The following is a 24,035-nucleotide window of genomic DNA, read 5'->3' as shown; positions in this document are numbered from 1 at the left end:
CAGCACCTGAGGGGTAGGGACGGGAGGATCAGGAGTTCAAACTATCCCCCACCTTTGTTTTTATTTTATGTGTATTGGTATTTAGTCTGCCTGTGTGTGCACCGTATGTATGCAATGCCCACAGAGGACAAAAGAGGGTGTTTGAGTCCCCTGAGACAGGAGTTACAGATGGTTGTGAGCTACCAAGTGAGTGCTGGGAATTGAGCCAGGGTCCCAGGGAAGAGCAGCCAGTGCTCTCAATCACTGAACTAGCTCTCCATCCCCTAATAATAAGTCGATAGTTTTTTAAATAGACTCTTGAGCTACATTTGTTGAAACCCACTCCCATTCTGTGGAACATGCTTTATGCTTTTTACTCTGACATGTAATGAATCTGTACTTTCCCAAGTAAAACAACAGATACAAATACAGGATGTGCTGGCTAATGCCTGTGATCTCAGCACTCAGGAGGTTGAGGCAGGAGATAAGCCCAGAGTTCAAGCCAGGGCAGGCTACATAGTGAGTACCAGGCTAACAAGAGCTATTGAGTTTGACCATCTCAAACAACAGCAAATCCATATATGTAACCAATTGCTAAACATGGAAAGCTAAGTAGATAGGGAAATGTTTGTTGTCATTGAGAATTAGAAATTTTCAACTCAAAACAATCCTGGCATAGTACTTTACATCCGCCACAGCAGCAAAAAAATGTGTGTGTGTGTGTGTGTGTGCGTGTGTGTGCGTGTGTGTGGTGTGTGTGTGTGTGTGTGTGTGTGTGTGTGTGTTGCTAAAAATCAAACCCAGGGCCTCATGCAAGCTAGACAAGCAAGCTATCACTGAGATGCCCCTCTAGCTCTTGCAAAAGTGTGCTTTTTAAAATATTTTATTTGTATGAGTGTTTTGCCTGCATGTATGTCTGAGCAGTGCCTGGTACACAGGGAGGCCAGAATAGGGCATTGGATTCCCTTGAGCTAGAGTTACAAACAGCTGTGAACTATCATCTGGATGCTGGGAATTGAACCCAGGTCCCGTCTGGAAGAACAGCCAGTGCTCTTAACCACTTAGCTTAATTGGAAGGTGGAGGCAGGCAAATCAGGGGTTTAAGATCAGGCTCAGCTACATAGTGACTTCCCAGCCATCCATACTGAGTTGTGGGGGAGGGTAAAATGTTTGAGAGTCTGGTGTAGGTCTTCAGCACAGCAAACAAAGAGAACAAAACAAAGTGGAAAACAAAAGCAAACAAAAAACCTGCTACCACACAGTTTGTGCTGACTAGAGTCGCCTGGGAAGAGGAAACTCTAGTTGAGGAATTGCATGGCTGTGGGGCATTTTCTTTGTTTGAAACAGGGTTTTGCTCTGTACTGGCCTGGAACTCACTATATAGACCAGACCTAGAACTCATAGAGATCCGCTGTCTGTATTGGAGGGTTAAGAGGAAGTTCAGAACAGTGAAAAATGAAACATGCTACTAGAATCTGGTTAGTCAGGTGACAGGGTTAATTCAGATGAGATGAGAGCTGAGCTAAAAGATGGAGGAAATGACAGAGAGGTCCACTTCAACCTGAGCAAAGAGTGCTGCAGGCAGAGGGAACAGAAAGAATAACGGAACCCCTGAGGCAAGAGTACACACTGATCCTGTCTGGACTGTGCACAATACTTGGAAAACACTGATAAATTCATTAGGCTGAAGTGATATTGTCAAATATCTTTTACCTTAATTGATCTAATATAAACAACCTCAGAGGGAGGTGACATTGCAAAAAAAAAAAAACAAAAAAAAACACTTCACCCAGTCTTCTTCCAAAAGGTAGTCGGCCAGACACAAAGTGTTAACTTCATCTTTAATATGCTCAGTCCTTTCCTAGATATGAATTAAAATACTATCACAGTTCAAGGAAGGAAAGGGTCATTAAAGCAAAAGAAAAAAGTCTTGAGTGAGTTTAATCATTTGGATATGTGTTTGTGTATGTGCATGTGAGTGAAATGTCCAAAGAGGCCAGAAGAGGGCGTCACATATCCTGGAGTTGGAGTTACAAGCAGTTACAAGCTGCCCCACATAAGTGCAAGGAACCAAACTCTGGTCTTCTGCAAGAGCAGTACATGCTCCAAACTGCTGGATCATCTGCCTCTCCAGTCTCTGGTTTTGTGGATTTTAAATGCCATGGATACTCTACCAATCTTCAAATAAAATCCTCAATCCAACCTCTGTTCTGAACTCCACACTCAGATTCATCTGTATACATGACTTAGATGCCTAATAGCCACATTTGAAAGCCTAACACCCAGTGCAATGGCTCAGATAAAGGTGTCTGCTGCCGGGGCTGGAGAGATGGCTCAGTGGTTAACAGCACTGGCTGTCCTTCCAGAGGTCCTGAGTTCAATTCCCAGCACCCACATGGTGGCTCACAACCATCTGTAAAGAGATCTGGCACCCTCTTCTGTATACATAATAAATAAATAAATCTTTAAGAAAAAAAAAAAAGTGTCTGCTGCCAAGCCCAACAGCCTAAGTTCAATCTCGAGGACCCACATGGTAAAAGGAGAAAGCGGACTCCAGCAAGTTGTCCTCTGACCTCCATGCACATGCCATAGGACACATAAACCCTCACTCCACTTCCCCCACAAAATAAATAAATAGATAGATAGATAAATAGATAAATAAATAAATGGAAAGGATTTTAAACATTTGAATGTCTCAAATTAATTGACCACTTTTCTCCATTTGCTGTTCTAAAACACACACACACACACACACACACACACACACACACACTCATGGGGGGCTATTTGTTAATTATTTTGGTTTTTCAAGAAAGGGTTTTTCTGTGTACCTTTGGCTGTCATGGAACTCACTCTGTAGACCAGGCTGCCCTCAAACTCACAGAGATCCACCTGGCTCTGCCTCCTGAGTGCTGGGATTAAAGACGTGTGCCACCACCGCCCAGGTAACGTGAACGCAAGTGGGGGTGGGGCTTCTAACAGTTAACAGCAAATCAATTTTTTTTTTTTTTTTTTTGAGCTGAGGATTGAACCCAGGGCCTTGCGCTTGCTAGGCAAGCACTCTACCACTGAGCTAAATCCTCAACTCTGCAAATCACTTATTTGCTCAGGTTATCTTAACTCTTCTCTTTCAAAAAGGAAAACAAGAGCAAAACCCACCTGCAACCATAGCACTAGGGAGACCAGTGAGGTGGAGGCAGAGGATTTGGAGTTCAAGACCAGCTTTGGCTATATAACAAGTTTGAGGACAGCCTGAGCTACATGAGACTCTGTCTCAAAACACACACATGCATACACACACGCACACATACTAAAGGGGGCTGACAAGATGGCTCAGTGGGTAATGGTACTTGCTGCCAAGCCTGACAACCTGAATTTAACTCAGGACCCACATTATAGAAAAAGAAAGTCCTCTCTGGAAAGTCACCCTCTGACCTCTCTACCTTCCACCTGCTCCTTGGCAAGATTAGAGTGCCCACACACACATACACATAAAATAAATAAAAATAAATTTAAGCCAGGTGTGGTGGTGAATGCCTTTAACCCCAGCACTTGGGAGGCAGAGGCAGGCAGATCTCTGTGAGTTCGAGGCTAGCCTGATCTACAGAGCAAGTTCCAGGACAGCCAAGGATACACAGAGAAACCTTGTCTCAAAAAACAAAGAAATAGGCTGGGCAGTGGTGGCTCACGCCTTTAATCCCAGCAATTGGGAGGCAGAGCCAAGGGGATCTCTGTGAGTTTGAGGCCAGCTGGTCTACAGAGTGAGATCTAGGACAGGCACCAAAACTACACAGAGAAACCCCGCCTCAAAAAACATAAATAAACAAATAAATAAATAAATAAACAAACAAACAAATAAATAAGTAATAAAAACCAATAAGCAAAACAGGACATGGTGGCATATGGCTGCAATCTCAGGTGGAGGTGGGAAGATCCAGATTTCCAGGTCATTACCAGCTACATAACAAGTTCAAGTCTAGCTTGGGCAACAGAAAAGTCTGTCTTAATAACCCCTGAAATGAAAAAAAAAAAAAAAAAAAAAAACAGTAAATAAACAGAAAGTCAGTTCTTGGAAGTCCTGTACTTAAAACCTTTGTGGTTTCTCTGTCTATCAGATCTAAAAGCTGTCATGTTCCTTGGCCCCACAGGCCCCAGGTCACCTGCCCCATCGTCCCTCTGACTCCTACTCTTCCCTTTCACATCCCTCTAGGCCTCCTTAGCCTTTCTCAAGCAGATCAGGCAGGAGCCCAACTCCAGGCCACCAGCTTGTCATCCTGTGTTCCTCATGGTGGCAGGAGACAACTGATTCCTGTAATTGTCCTCTGACCTCCACAACAGCCACCATGGCAGGAGTACTCACATGCACACACACACACACACACACACACACACACACACACACACACAAAGGGAGAGAGAGAGAGAGAGAGAGAGAGAGAGAGAGAGAGAGAGAGAGATTTAGACCAACTGTGTGTTTGCTATATGTTCTGTTTCCCAGAGGAACACTGCTGCAGGCTGTGTTACCTCCTGGGGCAGAGGAGGGTTTGTTTTTTCAGGTCAGATGTCCTTCTAGCTCCTTGGATGCCCTTGCCCACCCCCACTACCCATCAATGCTCTAAACAATGCCTTTCTTAGGGATCTGTCCTGGATATATTTGTCATGTTACAAATCCTTCTCAGACTGTCTCACACTCAACAATTCCAGTGATACCCATGAAAATCGAGCCCCAGGCCAGATCTGATCCCTCTTCTGGGCTCTGGAGACACTTGCATGCGTGTGGTACCCACACACAGAGAGACATATGCACATACACATAAGTGATACTTTAATAAATCTTTTCAAAAATGAAGTTCAAGGTCACCCTTGGCTGCATACCAAGTACAAACTGAGCTATATGAGACCTTGTCTTCAGAAAGAGAGAGACATGGGCTAGAGAGATGGCTCAGCCATTAAAGGCTAGGCTCACAACCAAACATAAGAAAGAGAGAGAGGCAGACACCAGGACTGCAAGATGGCATCCCTCATGCCACTGAAGGATAAGAAGCTCATGGAGGTTAAATTTGGAAAGATGCCAAGCTGGATATTGATGCAGAATTTCACCTGCAATGGCATAGTGGGAGCCTTTCAGAGAGGTTCTGACCCGTATTACAAGTACAGCCACGTGCAGAAAGGCAGCATCTTGGGGATTAACATGATGCTGGCAGCCTACGTGGTTTTCAGCTACTACATTTCTTTTTTTGTTTGTTTTTGTTTTTTGAGACAGGGTTTCTCTGTGTATCTTTGCACCTTCCCTGGAACTCACTGTGTGGCCCAGGCTGGCCTCGAACTCACAGAGATCCTCCTGGCTCTGCCTCCCAGGCGTGCGCCACCACCGCCTGGCCAGCTATTGCATTTCTTACAAGGAACTCAAACATGAGCAGCAAGTACCACTGAAGGGTCAATGGAGGGCACTACACACCTGAGCATAAAACACCTGCCCCACTCCCATCCATTAATTCAACTGTGGCTGAGTCTTCATGTCTTAAAAACTAGTGTCCAATAAAAGGTGACAGGCTTATGGAGAGAGAGAGAGACAGAGACAGACAGACAGACTAGTAAAACTGAACTTTGTGTTCTCTAACCTAAATTCTCCACTGTCTTCACTCAGACATGTTGTCCCTTGTCACATAGCAGGGTATAATTAAGACCAACAGATGTTTCCTCTCCCGGATAGAAGAGGAAATGTGAACAGCATTCATTACTACCAGCTGAAGGTGTGGTGAGCTGTCCTGAAAATCCCTTTAGTCAGCAAGCCGCCACTGAATGGGAGAACACTTATCCTGTTTTCCCTTTAAAGTCCCGAGCTGCTCCGCTGTGGATTAATGTAGTTCTGAACTACAGATGATGTCAGCAGGATGTTGAACCTCCTCCAGCTGCCCGCCTGGGGTTGACAGGAGTCACCGAGGTCAGCAGAGTCAGGTATATGTTTAGAAATGGGTATTGCTTTGTTGCACTGCTAGGCTTGCTGTTAAGAAGGATCGGAGTTCAAGACAGATGCCTGTCCTCTGAAGACACTCCAGGAAAATGCCTGGGTTTCTTTCTTGCTGTGCACTGTCTCAGGAGCTGGTTCTTATAGAGGTGCTGGTTCTGACAAGAGAAATTTCAAAGCTGAATATTGGGACAGTAGTCCCCAATGCCAAGCTCCTCATGGGTCCTGTTGACATGGAGGGATACCAAGCAATCTGGTTCTTGGCGTGATTGAAGTTTTGGGAACCTTAACAGAAACCTCTGGGTTTATTTATTCATTCATTTTTTTTATATTTATTTATTTATTTGGTTTTTCGAGACAGGGTTTCCTGTGTAGCTTTGTGCCTTTCCTGGAACTCGCTTAGGAGACCAGGTTGGCCTCGAACTCACAGAGATCTGCCTGCCTCTGCCTCCCAAGTGCTGGATTAAAGGCGTGCGTCACCACTGCCCAGCTAAACGCTGGGTTTATAATTTGTACTAAGGGAATGAGAGGGAACCCCTGAGTGTGGGCTGTGGACAGATCCAGGGTGCAGTGTCTGCTTCTCTCTTAGGCTGCAGCCAGTACCCTCAGTGTTGCCAAGAGCCAGCAGCCACCTTTATTTGCAAAAAGGGATCTGCTCTGGCCTGGTCCATCTCCACAGCAGAGATTTCATGCTACCTGTCATGAGATCTGAGGAACCCTCTTGGTTCAAGTGCCTGCTACTGGATCTGGACCAGTCAGCTATGTTATGTGGACATGGTCGCATAGTACTGTTACTGTACTGAAGTTCCCAAGAGAAAGACAGAGAGACAAAGACAGGGGAGGAGGGAGGGAGGGCGGGAGGGAGGGCTGGAAAGATGGAGAGACAGGTGAGGAGGAGACAGACAGAGAGAGAGGGAGAGGGAAAGAGAGAAAGAGAGACTATTAATACAAGGCCAAATGACTGAACTTCTGGTTACGGAGAGTTACAGTGTTGCAGACAGACGAGAGACAAATTATCTTGGGCTATTTTTAGTCCCTTTGAAAGTCATTCACTGTCTACCCCTATGTCTGACCTAACCTTGTGACTATTCAAACCTTAAAAACATATTCTCAGCAAACCGCTAGCTTCCACCAGTCTAAAAGCTAAGAATGTCACCTGACAGCATGTGAGGTCTGTGACAGAAGTTTCTCTACTTTGCTGGAACTCAGCCACCTGATGTTTCCATCACTAGATTTTTTTTTTAAATGTTTATAGGTATTTTACCTGCATGTACATCTGTGGAGGACAGAAGAGGACATCAGATCCCCTGAGACTAGAGTTGCAAAGGATTGTGAGCTGCCATGTGGGTGCTGGGACTCCAACCTGGGTCCTCTGGAGGATCAACCAGTGTTCTTAACTGCCAAGGAATCTCTCCAGGCCCTCCACCAATGTACTTTAAAGCTGTCTTAATTTAAGGTCTGGGTTTATAACTCGGTTGGTAGAGTGCTTGCCTAGCATACATGAAGTCCCGTGTTCAATCCTGACCACTACAGAAATGGAGGGTGGTTTTATTTATTTATTCATTCATTCATTCATTCATTCATTTATTTATGGGGGCAGTTTTTTGAGACAGGGTTTCTCTGTGTAGTTTTGGTGCCTGTCCTGGATCTCGCTCTACAGGCTGGTCTCGAACTCACAGAGATCTGCCTGGCTCTGCCTCCCGAGTGCTGGGATTAAAAGTGTGTGTCTGGCTAGAGGGTGGTTTTAAACACCTATAATCCATTAATTGGGAAAACCAACTTCTGTAAATTGACCTCTGACCCCGACATGTGTACTGTGATATGTGCTTGGACATATATATACACACACAATAAATAAATAAAATGTGTGGTAGTTTGAATGTAATTGGCCCCATAACCTCACAGGGAGTGGCACTATTAGGAGGTGTGGCTTTGTTGGAGGAAGTGTGTCACTGTGGGGGTTGGCTTTGAAGTTTCTTATGTTCAGGATACCACCCAGTGTCTCACTCGACTTCTTATTACCTGTCTGTCTGCATGCCGCCACGCTCCCTACCATGATGATAATGGACTGAACCTCTGAAACTGTAAGTGAGCCACCTCAACTAAATGTTTTCCTTGTAAGAGTTGCTGTGGTCATGGTATCTCTTCACAACAGTAGAAACCCTAACTAAAATAGAATGTAAAATGTTTTTTTCAGCTGGTCAGTGGTGGTGTACGCCTTTAATCCCAGCACTCGGGAGGCAGAGCCAGGCGGATCTCTGTGAATTCAAGACCAGCCTGTAGAGCGAGATCCAGGATAGGCACCAAAACTACACAGGGAAACCCTGTCTGGAAACAAACAAACAAACAAACAAAAAGATGATAGGACTAGAGAGATGGTTCAGTGGTTAGGAGCACTTTTGCTCTTGTTGAGGACCGGGGTCTGACTCCAGCACCCACATGGTGCCTCACAGCAGTCAGTTCCAGGGGATCTGACACCCACTTATGGCCTCCAAGAGCACTGCATGCACTTGCATGCATAGACAAGCAGACAAACATATATACACATGAAATAAAAATAAGCAAAAAATTTTTTTTTAGACAGGGTTTCTTTGGGTAGCCCTGGCTGTCCTGGATCACTCTGTAGACCAGGCTGGCCTTGAACTCAGAGATCCACCTGCCTCTGCCTCTTTAGTGCTGGGATTAAAGGCAAGCCCTTCCTCGGCTGCAGCCACCACTGCCCCACAAGTAAAGAAACACGTAAAAGCAGATTCACCATGTAGCCTGCTATACCACACCGGCAAACTCTGTGTCAACATAGCACAGATGCTTGCCCGTGTGTGTTTGCCGAAGCACTGTTCATAATAGCTCAGTCATGGAACTAGCCTGGGTGCCCAGTAACATAGGAATGGATGAAGAAAATGGGGTACACATACACAAAGGCTGTACTGCAGAAAAAAACATTATGTCATTTCAGGGGAAAATGAACACAACAAGCAATATGATGTAATTTAATAATGTATGTTTCTCTTGTGCAGTTTCTAGGTTTTCTTTAGATGTGTAAAATCAGTATGTACCTATAAGAAAGAATTAAAGTTGCCTAGGGAAAGAAAAGGGACTGTTGGGGAGCAGGTGTGAGGTGGGGAGGGACTATGAGGACATGTACTCAGTATTCAAAATACATGCTTATACGACTCTGTCCTGATACAGTATAGTGCCATGTACAGTAAATACATACAACGGATTTTGTTTTTTGAGACAAGGTCTCATGTAGCGTAGGCTGGTGTAGAATGACTGTGAGCGCCCCATCTTCCTGTCTCCTCTTCCCAAGTGCTGGGATTATATAGGTGTGGAACTTCATAGGAAATGACAATCTAAAAAATAAAGTAACTGGGTGTGGTGGCACATAACTTCAGTCCCAGCATTCAGGAGGCAGAGGTAGGGGGATCTGTGTGAGTTCTAGTCCAGCCTGTTCTATATAGGGAGTTCCAGAACAGTCAGGGCTACATAGAGAGACACACACACACACAGAGAGAGACAGAGAGACAGAGAGACAGAGAGACAGAGAGAGAAGAAAAAATAAAAACTGAAGAAGCTCAGTATTGATTTGGAAGCTCGAGCTTCTCTATGGAGTCTGAGGACTTGGTGTGAACTTGTCTTAACAAATCTTTGGCCCAAGGCTGGTGTGTTGAATTAGCTGCACCTTTCTGAGCTCCTTGGAGATGAAAGTGAGATTGACAGAATGACTTCTGGTCTGCTTTTGTTTCCCACTCCGAATTCCATTGCTTTCGTGCTTGCAGGGGGGGGTGGGGGGGGTGGGGGTGGCTGAGTGGAGGCCAGTGAGCCAGCGTAAATACCAAGAGCAACAGAAGGTCTGGAAAACAAGCCGCTTGCCGTGGGGATGTGCGAAGTCTGGTGTTAGAGACATGCCTGGGTCCTCAAGGGAGAGGAGGGATTGACACTTTGTCAAAGGCTTTGTAAAGGTATATTTAATTCCTTTTTTAAAAAATAGACTCAGCATATCACCTATGCCAAGTCTGTGTACTAAAGCACGTGGGACACCCCTAAGTTCTTCCTCTTTCTTCTTCAGTCTCTTTCTCCCCTTGTCCTTCTGTCTTTATCTCCCCCCATCTTTCTCCCGCCCCCCTCACCTGCTTCCCTTTTGAGTTAGGGTCTCATGCTTCAGAGGCCAGCCTGGCCTCTGATTCACTAGATAATTGAGGATGACCTTGAACTTCTGATCCTCCTGCCTCCACCTCTCAAGTGTGAGTCGTCACACCTGGCTTTTTTCTTTAAATAAGCTCTCATGCCCTTACTCTGGAGCCCAGACTGGCCTTGAACTTGCAGCAGTCCTCCTGCCTCAGCTTCCCAAGTGCTGGGACCACAGGTCGAATCACTACGCCTGGCCCTTCTGCTGACTTCTGGAATCTTAGCCTCTCCCATTTGCCCATACTACCTGATATCTACTCCGTCTCACCCTCTGTGTTCCCTTCCTCCTACCCTGAGACCAGCTGCTCGATTCTGTTTTAAACTATACCCGAGGGAGAGCCTCAAGGTCTTCAGGCAAAGGGAATTTAGGCAGGTGTGAATCTGCACATGGGCCAGAGTCTACACTTTGAGGAAGGATTGCATGCACACCTGGTGCAGAGGAAAAGGTGAAAGGTCAGAACACGTGTGCTGCTGGTTGCTGGTGCGTTGCGTGGGGCTGGGCCTCTCTGTGGGAGAATGTGAGCCAAGGTATGTGTAAGCTCTTGGGTGTGCCAGGATGATTCAGCAACTGCACAAACATGGGGGCAGCTGGGGGCAGCTGGCACCTGTCCCACGCCAGACTCACTGGGGTGCCAGCCAGGATGCCAGCCTTCCACGTCTGCTTGTGCTGGAACTTTCTGCACTGGCTATTGCTTACTTTCAGCCCTTATGCCCCCTCTGACCACTTGAGGTTGGGTCTCTTCTAGTTTCAGCTTTCACGAAACCCCAAACCTAACCTGCCCTGGGGCCCTCCAGCCAGGTTCACACCAGCAATGCTTTGGAGGTACACAAGCCAGAGTATGTGCTTCTTTAGGGGAGGTGGGCGGGAGCTAGGCTCTTCCTAGTCACCTCTTGGTACCAAGGAGCAGGGAGCGAGCGAGGGAGAAAAGCCTGCCTTATCAAGAAAGAAGAGAGGGTCAGCTCCTAATATAGCCCTGCCCTCCATCACCAGCTCCCTGGGCCTGTCTGCTGGGCCACTCAGCATTCAGGGATTCAGAGACAGAACCAATGGTATGGGGATGGCAATGCCTGTGTCTCAAGCGCAGAGACCTAGGCACACAGGAGATGGCACCAAGAACGCTGAAGGAAGAGGATGTGACAGTGCCCTGAACTGCTTTGCTAAGGAGGAAGACAGCAGGGCCAGTGATTGAGCAAGAGCAACCACCCCAGGTCCTTTCCAGAACTGGGATCAGAGAGGCCAAAACTAAATGACACCTTCCCCCACCCTTCCCCCCCTTCCCCCCCCCCCCCCCCTCCCCCTCTCCCCCTCTCCCCGTTCCCCCCTCCCCCTGGCCCTCGTGCCTTTTTATTTATTTATTTATTTATTTATTTATTTATTTATTTATTTTATTTGAGAAACAAGCTCTTTCTATTATGTAGCTCTGCTGCCCTCAAACTCCCAGAGATCCACCTGACTGCCTCCAGAGTGCTAGGATTAAAGGTATGCACCATTAGCCAGGTAGCTCATGCCTTTAATCCCAGCACTAAGAGGCATAGACAGGCAGCCCTCTGGGAGTTTGAGGCCGGCCTGGTCTAGAGTGAGTTCCTGGACAGCCAGGGCTCCACAGAGATACTCTATCTTGAAAAAGAAAAACAAACAACAAACGAAAGGTATGCACCATCACACCAAGCCCCTGTGACTTTTGATTGCCGTGGCCTGGGGCTTCCTACAAACCCTTCTTTCGTTTGCTCACCTCTTACTGTTTCCTACCCTTGCCTCAACAAAAATAAGAACTTTCTACTTTTCAGTAGTTTGTTTACTGCAGAATTGAAACTCAGAAATAGAAAGCATGAGCCTGGCGAGTGGGTGAAACTGTGTTTAGTAATAATGATGACTTTGTGCCAGACCAGCTGGTCTGCCCGCCTGTCCCACACACACGCTGAACTCTCACCCCTAACATCCCAACGGGCTTCATTCTCTGCGTCTCCCATTCACCCTGGCACTCCTACCTAGAAAGCCCATCCACCTGGCAAGGCCCTTTCTCATCTTTCAAGACTGAAGACCTCTGTGGCCTGTGGATTAATTAAGCATCATTCAGTTATTTCTCTTAATCTTAATATTATCAATAGGGACTAACCAATGTGTGTACTCTATTGTGTTGTGGAATATTATTTTAACTGGGCAAAGATATGTTACATTTGTTTATGCTGCGTATTATTTAACTATGTGAAGGTGTATTAGATTTTTTTCTGCTGCATTTGTTTGATTATGAAAAGATGTGTTGCTCTTTCACCTTGCCTGCCTAAGGAATAATAACTGCTGATTGGTATAATAAAAAGCTGTATGGCCAATAGCTAGGCAGGAGAGGGATGGGTGGGGCTGGTGGGCAGAGAGAATAAGTAGGAGAAGGAATCTAGGCTCAAGAGGAGATGGAGGAGGTAAGAAGGAGGTTGAAAGAGAAGAACATGCCTGGGGCCAGAAGCCAGGCAGCTGCCAGACAGACAGAAGAAATGCAAATAAGATATATAGAAGGAAAGAGAGGTTAAAAAGCCCAAGGCTTTGGAGAGAAACAGGTTAACTTAAGTTAAAAGCTAGCCAGAAATGAGCCTAAGCTATGGCTGAGCATTTATAACTAATAAGAAGTCTCCGTGTCATGATTTAGGAGTTGGTTGGTGGCCCAAAAGAAAGAGCCTGGTACATTGATTGCTGTGTACAAAGGGAAAATGGAGGGATTATTTTGTTTGTATTACTTTTATCTTGAAGTATTTTTGAGACAGGGCCTTGACTCTGTTCTCCTGCTCAACTCCAAGAACTGGGATTAAGTGCTCAACAACATATGTACTTTTGCTTACTGATTTTTTTTCACTTGATTGTATAATGTGTAACAGGATTCCACCCCTTAGTAGACCCTGAGACCTTAGCACAACTGATGCCATAATGGAGGTACCACTCAGGCTGTAAAACTCAGCACATACACAGCACCACCTGTCAAAACTAAAACAGCTGGGCGGTGGTGGAGCATGCCTTTAATCCCAGCACTTGGGAGGCAGAGCCAGGTGGATCTCTGTGAGTTCAAGGCCAGCCTTGTCTCCAAATCGAGTTCTAGGAAAGGCACAAAGCTACACAGAGAAACCCTGCCTTGAAAAACAAACAAACAAACCTTGCTGGACACGATACCATACATCTCTAATTCCAGCACTCCAGGGCAGTAGATCTCTGTGAGTTTAAGGCCAGTCTGGTATACATGATGAGCTCCTAGCCAGACAGGGATACATAGGGAGACCCTGTCTCGAAAATAAATAAATAGACCAGGCAATGGTGGCACTTGGGAAGCAGGCAGGCAGACAGACAGACAGATAGATGCTGAGAGATGGTGCAGTGATTAAAGAACATTAATTATTCTTACAGAGGAACTGAGTGCCATTCCCAGCATCCATATCAGGCAGTTCACAATCACTTGTAAATCTAGCTCCAGGAAGATCCCCCCCTAAACTTTGGGGGAGAGCCTACCACTATTGCTAAATGGGTGTATTACCAAACTGCCTTTCAGATACCTATCTCTGCTACCACAGACTAGTGCATCTCTCAGTCCTCATCAAAGAAGCAACATTGTGCAGTGGACAGCACACACAGAGACTTATAACTGATCAAAGTACAGCTGGTCTGTAGCAGTGCTCAGCCAAGGATGAGACATCCATGTCACACATTCTCTCTGCAAGCCCTGGGAATGTCAGGAAGTGGAGGCAGAAAGATTTTAAGAGTTAGAGGTCAAGGAGGACTGGGACAAAACAGTGTCTTTACCATGACAGGGCCATTGGACTTATGAATTCTCAGCAGCTTCAGGTACCTTCACAAGATCAAACCACCAACATTCCAGGGTGGAGTGTCAGATGGGAGAGGGGTACCTGAGGCCCCACTTCTAGCTGAAGATCTTTTGTTTTGTTTTTCAAGACAGGGTTGCTCTGTGCAGCCCTGGCTGTCCTGGAACTTGCTCAGAGATTTCCCTTGCCTTTGTTTCCCAAGTGCTGGGACTAAAGACATGTGCCACCATGACTGTCTGGAAGATTCACCACTGAGCCATCTCTCCAGCCCCAGGAGAGTATTATTGAAACTCACAATGTTCATAGCTGGGTAAGATAGGTGCTTTTCTCCTCCAGTAGCATGCCTAGCACCTTTCAGCACTGACTGCACTTCCAGAGGACCCCGGTTCAATTCCCACCACCCACATGGCAGTTCACAACTGTCTGTAACTCCAAGATCTGACACTCTCACCCAGACATACATATATGCAAAACAACAATGCACATAAAATAAAAAATAAATAAATTGCATTAAAAAATACTGTGCAATAGTGGTACAAAGGTTATGAGACTAACCAAAAACTTTCTATTTGGATTTAAGGCCCACATTACAAGACAGAATCCATTCCTGGCACATTATTAGGGTCAAGAACCTATGGCTAAATAAATCATAGAGCCTAGGGGGGAAACAACTATCATTCTGTTAAATGTATGCAATATTAAACCAACTCCTAAAGACTTATCATTACACCCATAGATTAGAGCATCTCTCAACCCTCATCAGAGAAGCTTGTTTTTACAGTAGATGGTAATTATCACAGAGACTCACAACTGATCAGTGTGAACAGGAATAGAGACTGCAGAGTGCTCATCACTAAATGGGGCATATCTATATCTTATCTCTTCCTCAGGGATCAGCTAGAGGAAAAAATGGGGGAGGAGGCTGTAAGAGTTAGAGGCAGTAGATGACTATAACACAATAATGTTTTCCAAACACAACAGAGCAGTTGCATATATGAACTCACAGTGGTTGTGAGAACATGCACAAGACCTGTGCAAACCCCAGCCAGACAAAACCCCAGCACGGAGGATATAGAAGTTCACCCCTAGCTGAAGAACTGTTGATAGCTATTGGGAGAGAGTTGGCTTTCTCTTCCTTTTTTTTAAATTAAAACTTTCCTTATGTGTGTCTATATGTGAGTATGTGGACATGAATTCAGATGCCCACAGATGCCAGAGGCATAAGATCCTCTTAGAGCTGGGCAGTTTGTGAGCCACCAAACATGTCCTGGGAAATGAACTTTGATCCTCTAGATGATCATTAAGTGGTCTTAACCACTGAGCCATCTTCCCAGCCTCAAGTCAGTCAGTTTTCTTTAAAAGTGTGGCCCCTGGAATGTTGACCATACCCCAGTGAATGGCCCCACACCCAGGAGTATATGGGTAGCAAAAATTGATCATGAGGGGTTGTTTAAAACAAACAAACAAAAAAAGCTAGGAGGTGGTGGCTCGTGCCTTTAAGCCTAGCACTTGGGAGCCGGAGGCAGGCATATCTTTGAGTTCCAGGACAGCTGGATACTGTGGGCTGCAGAAATATGAAGTACGAATTCAGCTGGCTATCACAAAGTTATTCCTGGGAGAAGCGAAGAGCCTTTCCAGAGGATAAAGCCAAGGATTAAGGAGTCTTGGTGATATTGGCTTCTGAATATTAGCCATTCCCTGCTATGAATTTCTCATGTGCTATTGTAGCTTTTCCATCATTCAATGGGCATGATTTCTCCTATACAATTAAAGTATTTGTATAACTTATTCCAACTGTGCTAACTACAGACAAGTCAAGATCCCTAATTTCAGGCCTTTCTGTAATTATCATCATTAGCAACATCTGGCCATGACCTTCTCTGGACAAAAGTATCTTTTCTGAGATACTCCCCAGACTTTCTAAGAACAGATTTAAACATCCAGACTACCTGTTTGAGAAGGCCTGGCAGATGTGCTAATTAAGCTTAACCTTCCTTCCCCTTTCCAAAGATATATCTCTAGTTTTAGATCTACCTTTAACAATTAACTCAGAACTAAAGGTTTTCTACTTACAGGTACATCAAAGTGTGACTCAGGTTGCCTAGCCACTGAGTGGACTCCCCCACCCTGCCAGAAAATGGTGGCAACTGAGATAGCATGGACAGATAAGGAACCAAAGGAAAATAGGGCAGTTTTATATTCACTCGTCACTGATAGACTCCTAACACTTTACCTAATCACTTCTAAGAATATAGTTTGAGCACATACATTCCCTTTCTCAGGTCTATTAACTGAATTTAGCTCTCAGTTGATTCATTCCCATTAGCCACTTCCCTTTTGGGTTGCAGATGATGGCTGACAATTACTGCTCTTCTGTGTGGATCTTATTATCCTTCCTTTGACCTTGAGGGAATTCAAGTCTGGCAACCTTGCCTTAGCCAGAGCATTGCTATTGCATGGGTACATAACTGTAAACCTCAGAGACTTGAGGAGAACTAGGTTGGAGGACTAAAGGAGAGAGAACTAGAAGAACAAGATGGAAGATGGGGATGGGCCAGGTGGGGAAGAACAAGATGAGGAAGAAGGAGATGGGAGAGGAGCTAAGATGGAAAAGAACTAGATGGATGAGAACCTGGACAGGGCAGCGCTAGATGAAGAAATTAAGATAGCACTTAAAGAGAACAGCAGAAAACTGTAGAGAGAAATCAGGCAAGAAAGGAGCTAAATAAGAGCGCAGAATAGAAGCTGTGTAGAGAGAGAACTGACTCAGAAGAATTGGTTGTAGATTCTTCCATAGACCCTGGGAGAAGGCTATTGAGGGGCTGGACCCCAATAGTCTTCATTAGCTAGGGATTCACAGAGAGACTGTCTTGAAAACAAGGGTGGGGGAGGCTGGAGAGATGGCTCAGCAGTTAAAAGTACAAGTGCTCTTCTAGAGGTCCTGAGTTAAATTCCCAGCAGCCACATGGTGGCTCACGGCCATCTGTATTGGGATCTGATGCCCTCTTGTGGTGTGCATGAAGACAGAACACTCATATACATGACTAAATAAATCTTAAAAAAGGGTAGGGCATGAAGTTGTAGGATTGGGAGATAAGAATGGATTTTGGAATGGGGGAATAATAGGAGTTAAATATTTTGTGTTAAGTCTCATGAGGTTAATTTAAAAATTAGAAAGATAAACTCCCTTTTTTTTGGAGTTGAGGATCGAACCCAGGGCCTTGCGCTTGCTAGGCAAGCGCTCTACCACTGAGCTAAATCCCCAACCCAATAAACTCCTTTAAAGAGATTATGTAGTGTACCCAGAAAAGTTTTCAGTTACTGTGTTGAGAGGGGAAGGTAGCAATGGAACTGTGCAGCATTGCTTCATTTGTTTGTTTTGTTTTGTTTTTGTTTTTGAGACAAGGTTTCTTCGTGTAGCCCTAATGCTGTCCTGGAACTCACTCTGTAGCCCAGGCTGTCCTGGAACTCACAGAGATCCGCCTGCCTCTGCTGCCCAAGTGCTGGGATTAAAGGCGTGCACCACCCCACAGCCCTAGCCAGCTTTTCTTAAATCATCCCTCTACCTTTTGCCTCTGGGCTTTTACCTTTCTCTATTCTATATACTTTTCTTTCCTTCATACTCCGTGGCTATTTGTGTGGCTGGGTGGCTGGCCCCTGGTAGCCTCTTCTCCTTTCCTTGCTCCTTCCTCTCTTCTCCAGCCTAGATTTCTCCTATTTATTCTTTCTGCCTGGTAGCCCTACCTATCCCTCTCTCCTGCCTAGCTATTGACCATTCAGTTCTTTATTAGACCAATCAAATGTTTTAGGCAGGCAAAGTAACACAGCTTTACAGAGTTAAACAAATGCAACACATCTTTGCATCATTAAACAAATACTCTACAGCATAAACAAATGTAACACATCTTAAATTAATATTCCACAATGTATCTCCATATACTTAATTTTTTATTTATGTGTGTGTTTTTCTGCTTGTCTGTATGTGCACCATGTGTGCGCAAGTACCAGAAGAGGCTAATAGAGGGCATCAGATACCCTGGAGCTAGTTAACAGGAGGTCATCAGCTGCCCAATGCTGAGTCCTCTTAACCAATAAGCCATCTCTCCAGCCTGAGCCTCCATACTTTTGCCTTCACAAAGGTGACACCCTCCTGGAAATTATCCAAATTTATTGTACCTTGAACCCATTTCATGCCATAAGGATGTCAGCACTCAAAACATATACTCTTCAAAATATTTATTAGCTATACAAAACTAAATAATACGAGTTCTGTTTCTTCAAGGTATTTTTCTTCAAAGGCTGGAATGGCTGAGGTTTCCCAGACTCTTAGCTTAATGAAGTTTTGACAGAACATGTCTTTTCCTGGTAAATCTTCCTAGAGCATACACAGATATTTCTCCTTACTCCACAGACCTTTGAACTGCATTGAAAATTAGGGACATCTGCCACAAAGAAAAAGAAGTTCAAAGATGTTCAGATGAGTGCTTCTCAAGTTTTTGAATGCTAAATGTTAGGAGAGGGACAGTTTCAATGTCTTATTTTTCCATTTTTTATAAAAATCGACTGTTTTAAAGAAACTTCTGACAATGCAACCAGGTTTGAGGGAAAAGACCCACACACTCTGTAAACCAGTTTCAGAGATGCATCACTTAAGATTTCCACAATATCCAAAGAACTTCCAAAACCTTTCATGCATCCTCTTCATCAATTGCTTTAACTAGTCCACAAATTGCTTTAGAAGTCCACAAGTGGACCAGAGAGATGCCTCAGAGGTTAAGAACACATCCTGGGAGCTAAAAAGATGGCTCAGAAGTTAAGAGCACTGACTGCTCTTCCAAAGGACCTGGGTTCAATTCCCAGAACCCATATACAGCTAACAACTGTCCACAACTCCAGTACCAGGCAATCTGAAATCCTCACACAGACATACATGCAAGGCAAAACCCCAATGTACATTAAAAAAAAAAATGCAATCTCAAAACAAAACACATCTTGTTCTTGTAGAGGACTCAAGTTCAACATCAGGTGGCTCACACTGCTTGCAACTCCAGCGGCCCAGGTATCTGACACCCCCTTCTTCCACCTCAGATCCCTCACATATTCATGCAGACACAAGCACTTAAGACCTTGTTAGGAACTTAGCTTTAGTTTAGAGTGCAATTTGTTGTTTTAAATATTTTATATGTTTTGCCTGTATGTTTATATATGCACTACATGCATTCCTGTTGCCCAGAGGCCAGAAGAGAGGTTCAGATCCTTGGGCACTGGAGTTACGGGCAGTTGTGAACCACCTGATATGGGTGCTGGAATTGAACCCAGGTCCTTTGCAAGTGCAGCATGTAATCTTAACCACTGGGACTCTCTTGAGCACTTAGTTTAGGGCATGTGTGTGTGTGTGTGTGTGTGTGTGTGTGTGTGTGTGTGCATGTGTGCTTGTGCACGTACACGTGCATGTTGAGGCATGACTTGAGCTGCCATTTCTTTGGTAACATTCACCATGATTTTGAAGTTGGAGTTTTTCACTGGCCTGGACCTTTCCAAGTAGCCTAGGCTAGCTGGCCAGCAAGCCCCAAGTACATCCCACCATGCTTGGTGTTTTTATATGAGTTTTGGGATTGAATTCAGGTTCTCTATACAGTTAATTCCATAATTTCTTGACCTCTGGAACAAAGTATAGTTAGGAAAAAAAAAAAAAAAAAAAGCTTGAAAATTGTCCTTCCTGGAGCTGGTAAGATGGTTCAGTGGGTAAAGGTGCTCACTGCCAAGCCTGGAGACCTGAGAGCAATCTCCAGGACGTACAAGATAGAGAAAATGTACTGATTCCTGAAGGATGTCCTCTGTCCTCCACAGGCACATCAAGGTACATGAGCACTACCCAGCCCACAAAACAAATAATAGAATTTTTTAAAATTTATTTATTTATTACACATACAGTGTTCTGCCTGCATGTATGACTGCAGGCCAGAAGAGGCTGACAGATCTCATTACAGGTGTTTGTGAGCCACCATGTGGAAGAACAGCCAGTGCTCTTAGCTGTTGAGCCATCTCTCCAGCCCCAAATAAATACAATTTAAAAAATGTAAAGACATTAGCTCACTGATTAAAAATATGCTCATATCTTAGCATAAATTTTTTTCTGGCAAAATAAAGTAACAGTTTTAATATTGCAGTGAATTATATTGAATCCTCCTCCCAACCACTTTTGGTTTTTATTAAAATCAGCCTTCAAAAGTTTATCAATGGTAAATATCTGCCCCAAACAGCAATAGCACTTTGCATCTAAATACATTTTTGATAATTTCACATTTTTTTAATTACTCAAGATACCTTACCCAACCACACTAACATGGACAACACATTTTGTTATTATGTATATCCATGAATCTCCTGTAACTTATCCCGAGTCCCTAGTAAGCAAATACTATTTAAAAACAAAACAAAACATTTTTTTAGGGGGTTGGAGACATTGCTTCAGTGGTTAAGAGCATTTATTGCTCTTGCAGAGAGAACCAGGTTTGATTCCAAGAACCCACATGGTAGTTTACAACCGTCTGTTAACTCAAATTCCAGGTGATCCGACACCCTTTTGATTTCCACAGGCATCAAGCATACATGTGTACATACATGCATGCAGGAAAAATAATCACATAAAACTAATGAGTGTTTTGCCTACACACATGTATGTGCACCATGCGTGTGCACCTAGTGGCCAGAGATCCAAAGAGGGCATTGGATGCCCTGGATCTGGAGCTATAGATTAGTTGTAAGCTGCCGTGTGAGTGATTAGAAATGAACTCTGGTCCTCTGCAAGAGCAATAAGTGCTCTTAACTGTTGAACCATCTCCAACCATATATTTAAATTTAAAAAATTACACTCATCTATTTATGTGTGCCCATACACGTGGCAGGCCATGCAGGTGAAGGTCACAGGATGAGTGGGTTCTTCTACCATGTGGATCTGAGGGATGGAGCTAAGGTCACCATGCTTGGTGGTAAACCATCCAGCCAGGCCCCAAAACTAATTTTTACTGGTCTTATTCTACTTCTTAGAGACAAAAATGACTCAAAGTATCTTACGTTGAATCTAAGCACAACTCTTAGCAACTTTCAGATGGCTTAAAATTTTCTGAGTAGGATAGTAGTGGCACACACCTTTAATCCCAGCATTCAGGAGGCACAGGCAGAAGGATATCTGTGAGTTTGAGGCCACCCTGGTCTACAGAGTGAGTTCCAGGACAAGCTCCAAAGCTACAGAGAAAGGTTTCCTGAAAAACAAAACAAGATTTCCCTTTGTATATTAAATATCAGATTTTTTAATACTCAAGCTAACACTGTTAAAAGTGTGAAATGTTACCACAAATCTTAATGAAAAATACTTAAATATGGGGTTGGGGGATTTAGCTCAGTGGTAGAGTGCTTGCCTATAGGCAAGCACAGGTCCTGGGTTCGGTCCTCAGCTCTAGAAAAAAAAAAAAAAAAAACAAAAAAAAAAACCACCTTGGATGTTTCTTTGAAGCTAGTGTACTAGAAAAATGTACTTTGGAAACTTAAAATGATCAAAACAGAAACCAAATATCCAATTTTTCTTGCTTCTGAGACGTGTCTGTGTAGTTCTGGCTGGCCTGGAACTCACTATATAGACCAGGCTGGTGTCAAACTCACAAAAATCCATCTGCCACTGCCAAGTGCTGGGTTTAAAGGAGTTGAGACACTATGCCTGGCCTATCCACTTTGTATACCTTTCTTCTGTTGAGACAAAATCTTGCTAAATAGCCAATCTGGCTTCCAACTTGTATCCATCCTCTTGCTTCATTCAGCCTTCCCAAGTGCTCTTACAAGGGTGGGCCATCTCTTCTGCTTCTTCAGTCTTTCATAAACCAACCAGCTTTTATTTAATGTATCCATCTACCTCTCACAGCTCTATGTTTTGTTTTTACATTCTTACACTTTGCCCAGATTAACCTAGAGATCACTGTGGAACCCAAGCAGGCCTTGAACTGAAGACAACCTTCCTTCCTTCCCCTCCTTAGAAGAACTCAGGCCTAGCTACCACATCCAGCTCTAAAATTAGCTTCAGATGCCATAGGACCAGGCATAGTGACAAATACTCCTAATTCAGCACTGAGGTTAAGAAAAGGGTCTTGAAATTTGTCTGAATGACAAAGCAAAGCCTTGTCAAAAATCAAAACAAAACAAAACATGCCATTAGGGCTCCGGAGATGGCTCAGTGAGTAAAGGCACTTGCTGCCAAACCTGATAATCTAAGGTCAATCCCACAGTGGAAGAAGAGACCTGCACAAGTTGTCCTCTGCTCCCTACATGTGCCATAGCATGCATTTACCTCTCAACATGCCCACACAAAGTACATTTTGGGGTTTTGTTTTGTTTTCCAGGCAGGTTTCTCTGTGTAGCCCTGGCTGTCTTGGAGCCAGGCTGGCCTTGAGCTCAGAGATCCACCTGCCTCTGCCTCCCAAGTGCTGTGATTAAAGGCATGCGCCACCACTGCCTAGCCAAAATAAGTATTTTTAAACTATCAAAAACCGCTGGAGAGATTGCTCAGCAGTTAAGAGCATTTGCAGCACTTGCAGAGGACCATTTCCATTCCCAGCACCAACATCATAGCTCATGATCACCTGCTGGATCTGATGCCCTCTTCTGATCTCTCCACAGGCCCCAGGCACAGACATGGTTTACATACACACATGCAGACAAAACATAAACACAAATAAAATCTTTAAATAAAAGTAAACTGGGCTGGGTGTTTAGAAGGAGCATTTAGTGCTCGGGCTGCTGTAGCTGGAGAGGATGGAAGAATGATTGCTGGCCAGGTTTCAGATATTAATCTGGCTGCAGAGCCAAAAGTGAACCGAGGAAAAGCAGGTGTGAAATGATCTGCAGCGGAGATGTACGGCTCCTCATTTGATTTGGACTGTGACTTTCAACGGGATTATTATGACAGGATGTACAGTTACCCAGCACGTGTTCCTCCTCCTCCTCCTCCTATTGCCCGAGCTGTGGTGCCTTCTAAACGCCAGCGCGCTTCTGGAAACACCTCTCCAAGGGGGAAAAGTGGATTCAATTCGAAGAGTGGACAACGGGGATCTTCATCCAAGTCCGGAAAGTTGAAAGGTGATGACCTTCAGGCTATTAAGAAGGAGTTGACTTAGATAAAGCAGAAAGTGGATTCTCTGCTGGAAAGCCTGGAGAAAATTGAAAAAGAACCAAGCAAGCAAGCAGACTTGTCCTTCTCATCCCCAGTAGAGATGAAGAATGAAGTCTGAAGAAGAGCAGAGCAGTGCCTCTGTGAACAGATGAGACTAATGTGAAGATGGAGTCCGAGGCAGGAGCAGATGACTGCTGAGGAGGGTGACCTGCTGGATGATGATGACAATGAAGATGGGGGATGACCAGCTGGAGTTGATCAAGGATGATGAAAAAGAGGCTGAGGAAGGAGAGGATGACAGACAGCGCCAATGGAGAGGATGACTCTTAAGCACATAGTGGAGTTTAGAAATCTCACCCCATTATTCATTTGCCTAGGCGCTTGTGAGAGATCCAAGTCACAGCAGATCCTCTCCCCTAGAACTTCAGTACATTCTCACTGTTTGCCCTCTCCTAATTCTTCCTGTTTCATTGATTCATAATTGCCCTGTGCCTAGTTCCATTTTCACTTTCTTTGATGCTCCTTAGTAGTTTTGTTAAGTCTTACCTTGTAAGTTTTGCTTTTAATTTTGATACCTCTTTGACTTAACAATAAAAAGATGTATGGTTATTTTTTTTTGTTTTGTTTTTTTTAAAGGAGCATTTAGCAAGGGCAAGGCCCCGGGGTTGTCTTCATTGTGTGCAAACACACACACACACACACACACACACACACACACACACACACACACACACGTCAGTCTAGTTAGAAAGATATGAATTACACATATTTTATCCACTTTACCTGAACTTTTTTATAAATTATACCTCATTTCTAGTGTCACATGCAAGAACATGCAATATGCTTAAATATATCATGTATACTGATAAAAACATTCAAAACTCTCATGGACTCTCAAGATATAACTAACATGGACTAAAGCACATCATTAAAGAG

General features: G+C 44.3%; 1 protein-coding gene and 1 pseudogene across 1 annotated transcript; both read left to right on the top strand.

Annotated features, from left to right (window-relative positions):
- Positions 1-4,990: 4,990 nt before the first annotated feature.
- LOC118577174 (ATP synthase subunit f, mitochondrial-like) lies at positions 4,991-5,441 on the top strand. Its single transcript, XM_036177250.1, has 2 exons — positions 4,991-5,196; positions 5,360-5,441. Exons 1-2 carry the CDS (start codon positions 4,991-4,993, stop codon positions 5,439-5,441), a joined length of 288 nt encoding a protein of 95 aa, XP_036033143.1.
- Positions 5,442-22,285: 16,844 nt separating this feature from the next.
- LOC118577164 lies at positions 22,286-23,429 on the top strand (annotated as a pseudogene).
- Positions 23,430-24,035: the final 606 nt, after the last annotated feature.

The sequence above is a fragment of the Onychomys torridus genome, chromosome 1 (genome assembly GCF_903995425.1).
Source record: "Onychomys torridus chromosome 1, mOncTor1.1, whole genome shotgun sequence".
Classification (NCBI taxonomy): domain Eukaryota; kingdom Metazoa; phylum Chordata; class Mammalia; order Rodentia; family Cricetidae; genus Onychomys; species Onychomys torridus.
Note: the sequence above shows the minus strand (reverse complement) of the source record. Positions and strands in the feature narration are given on the sequence as shown.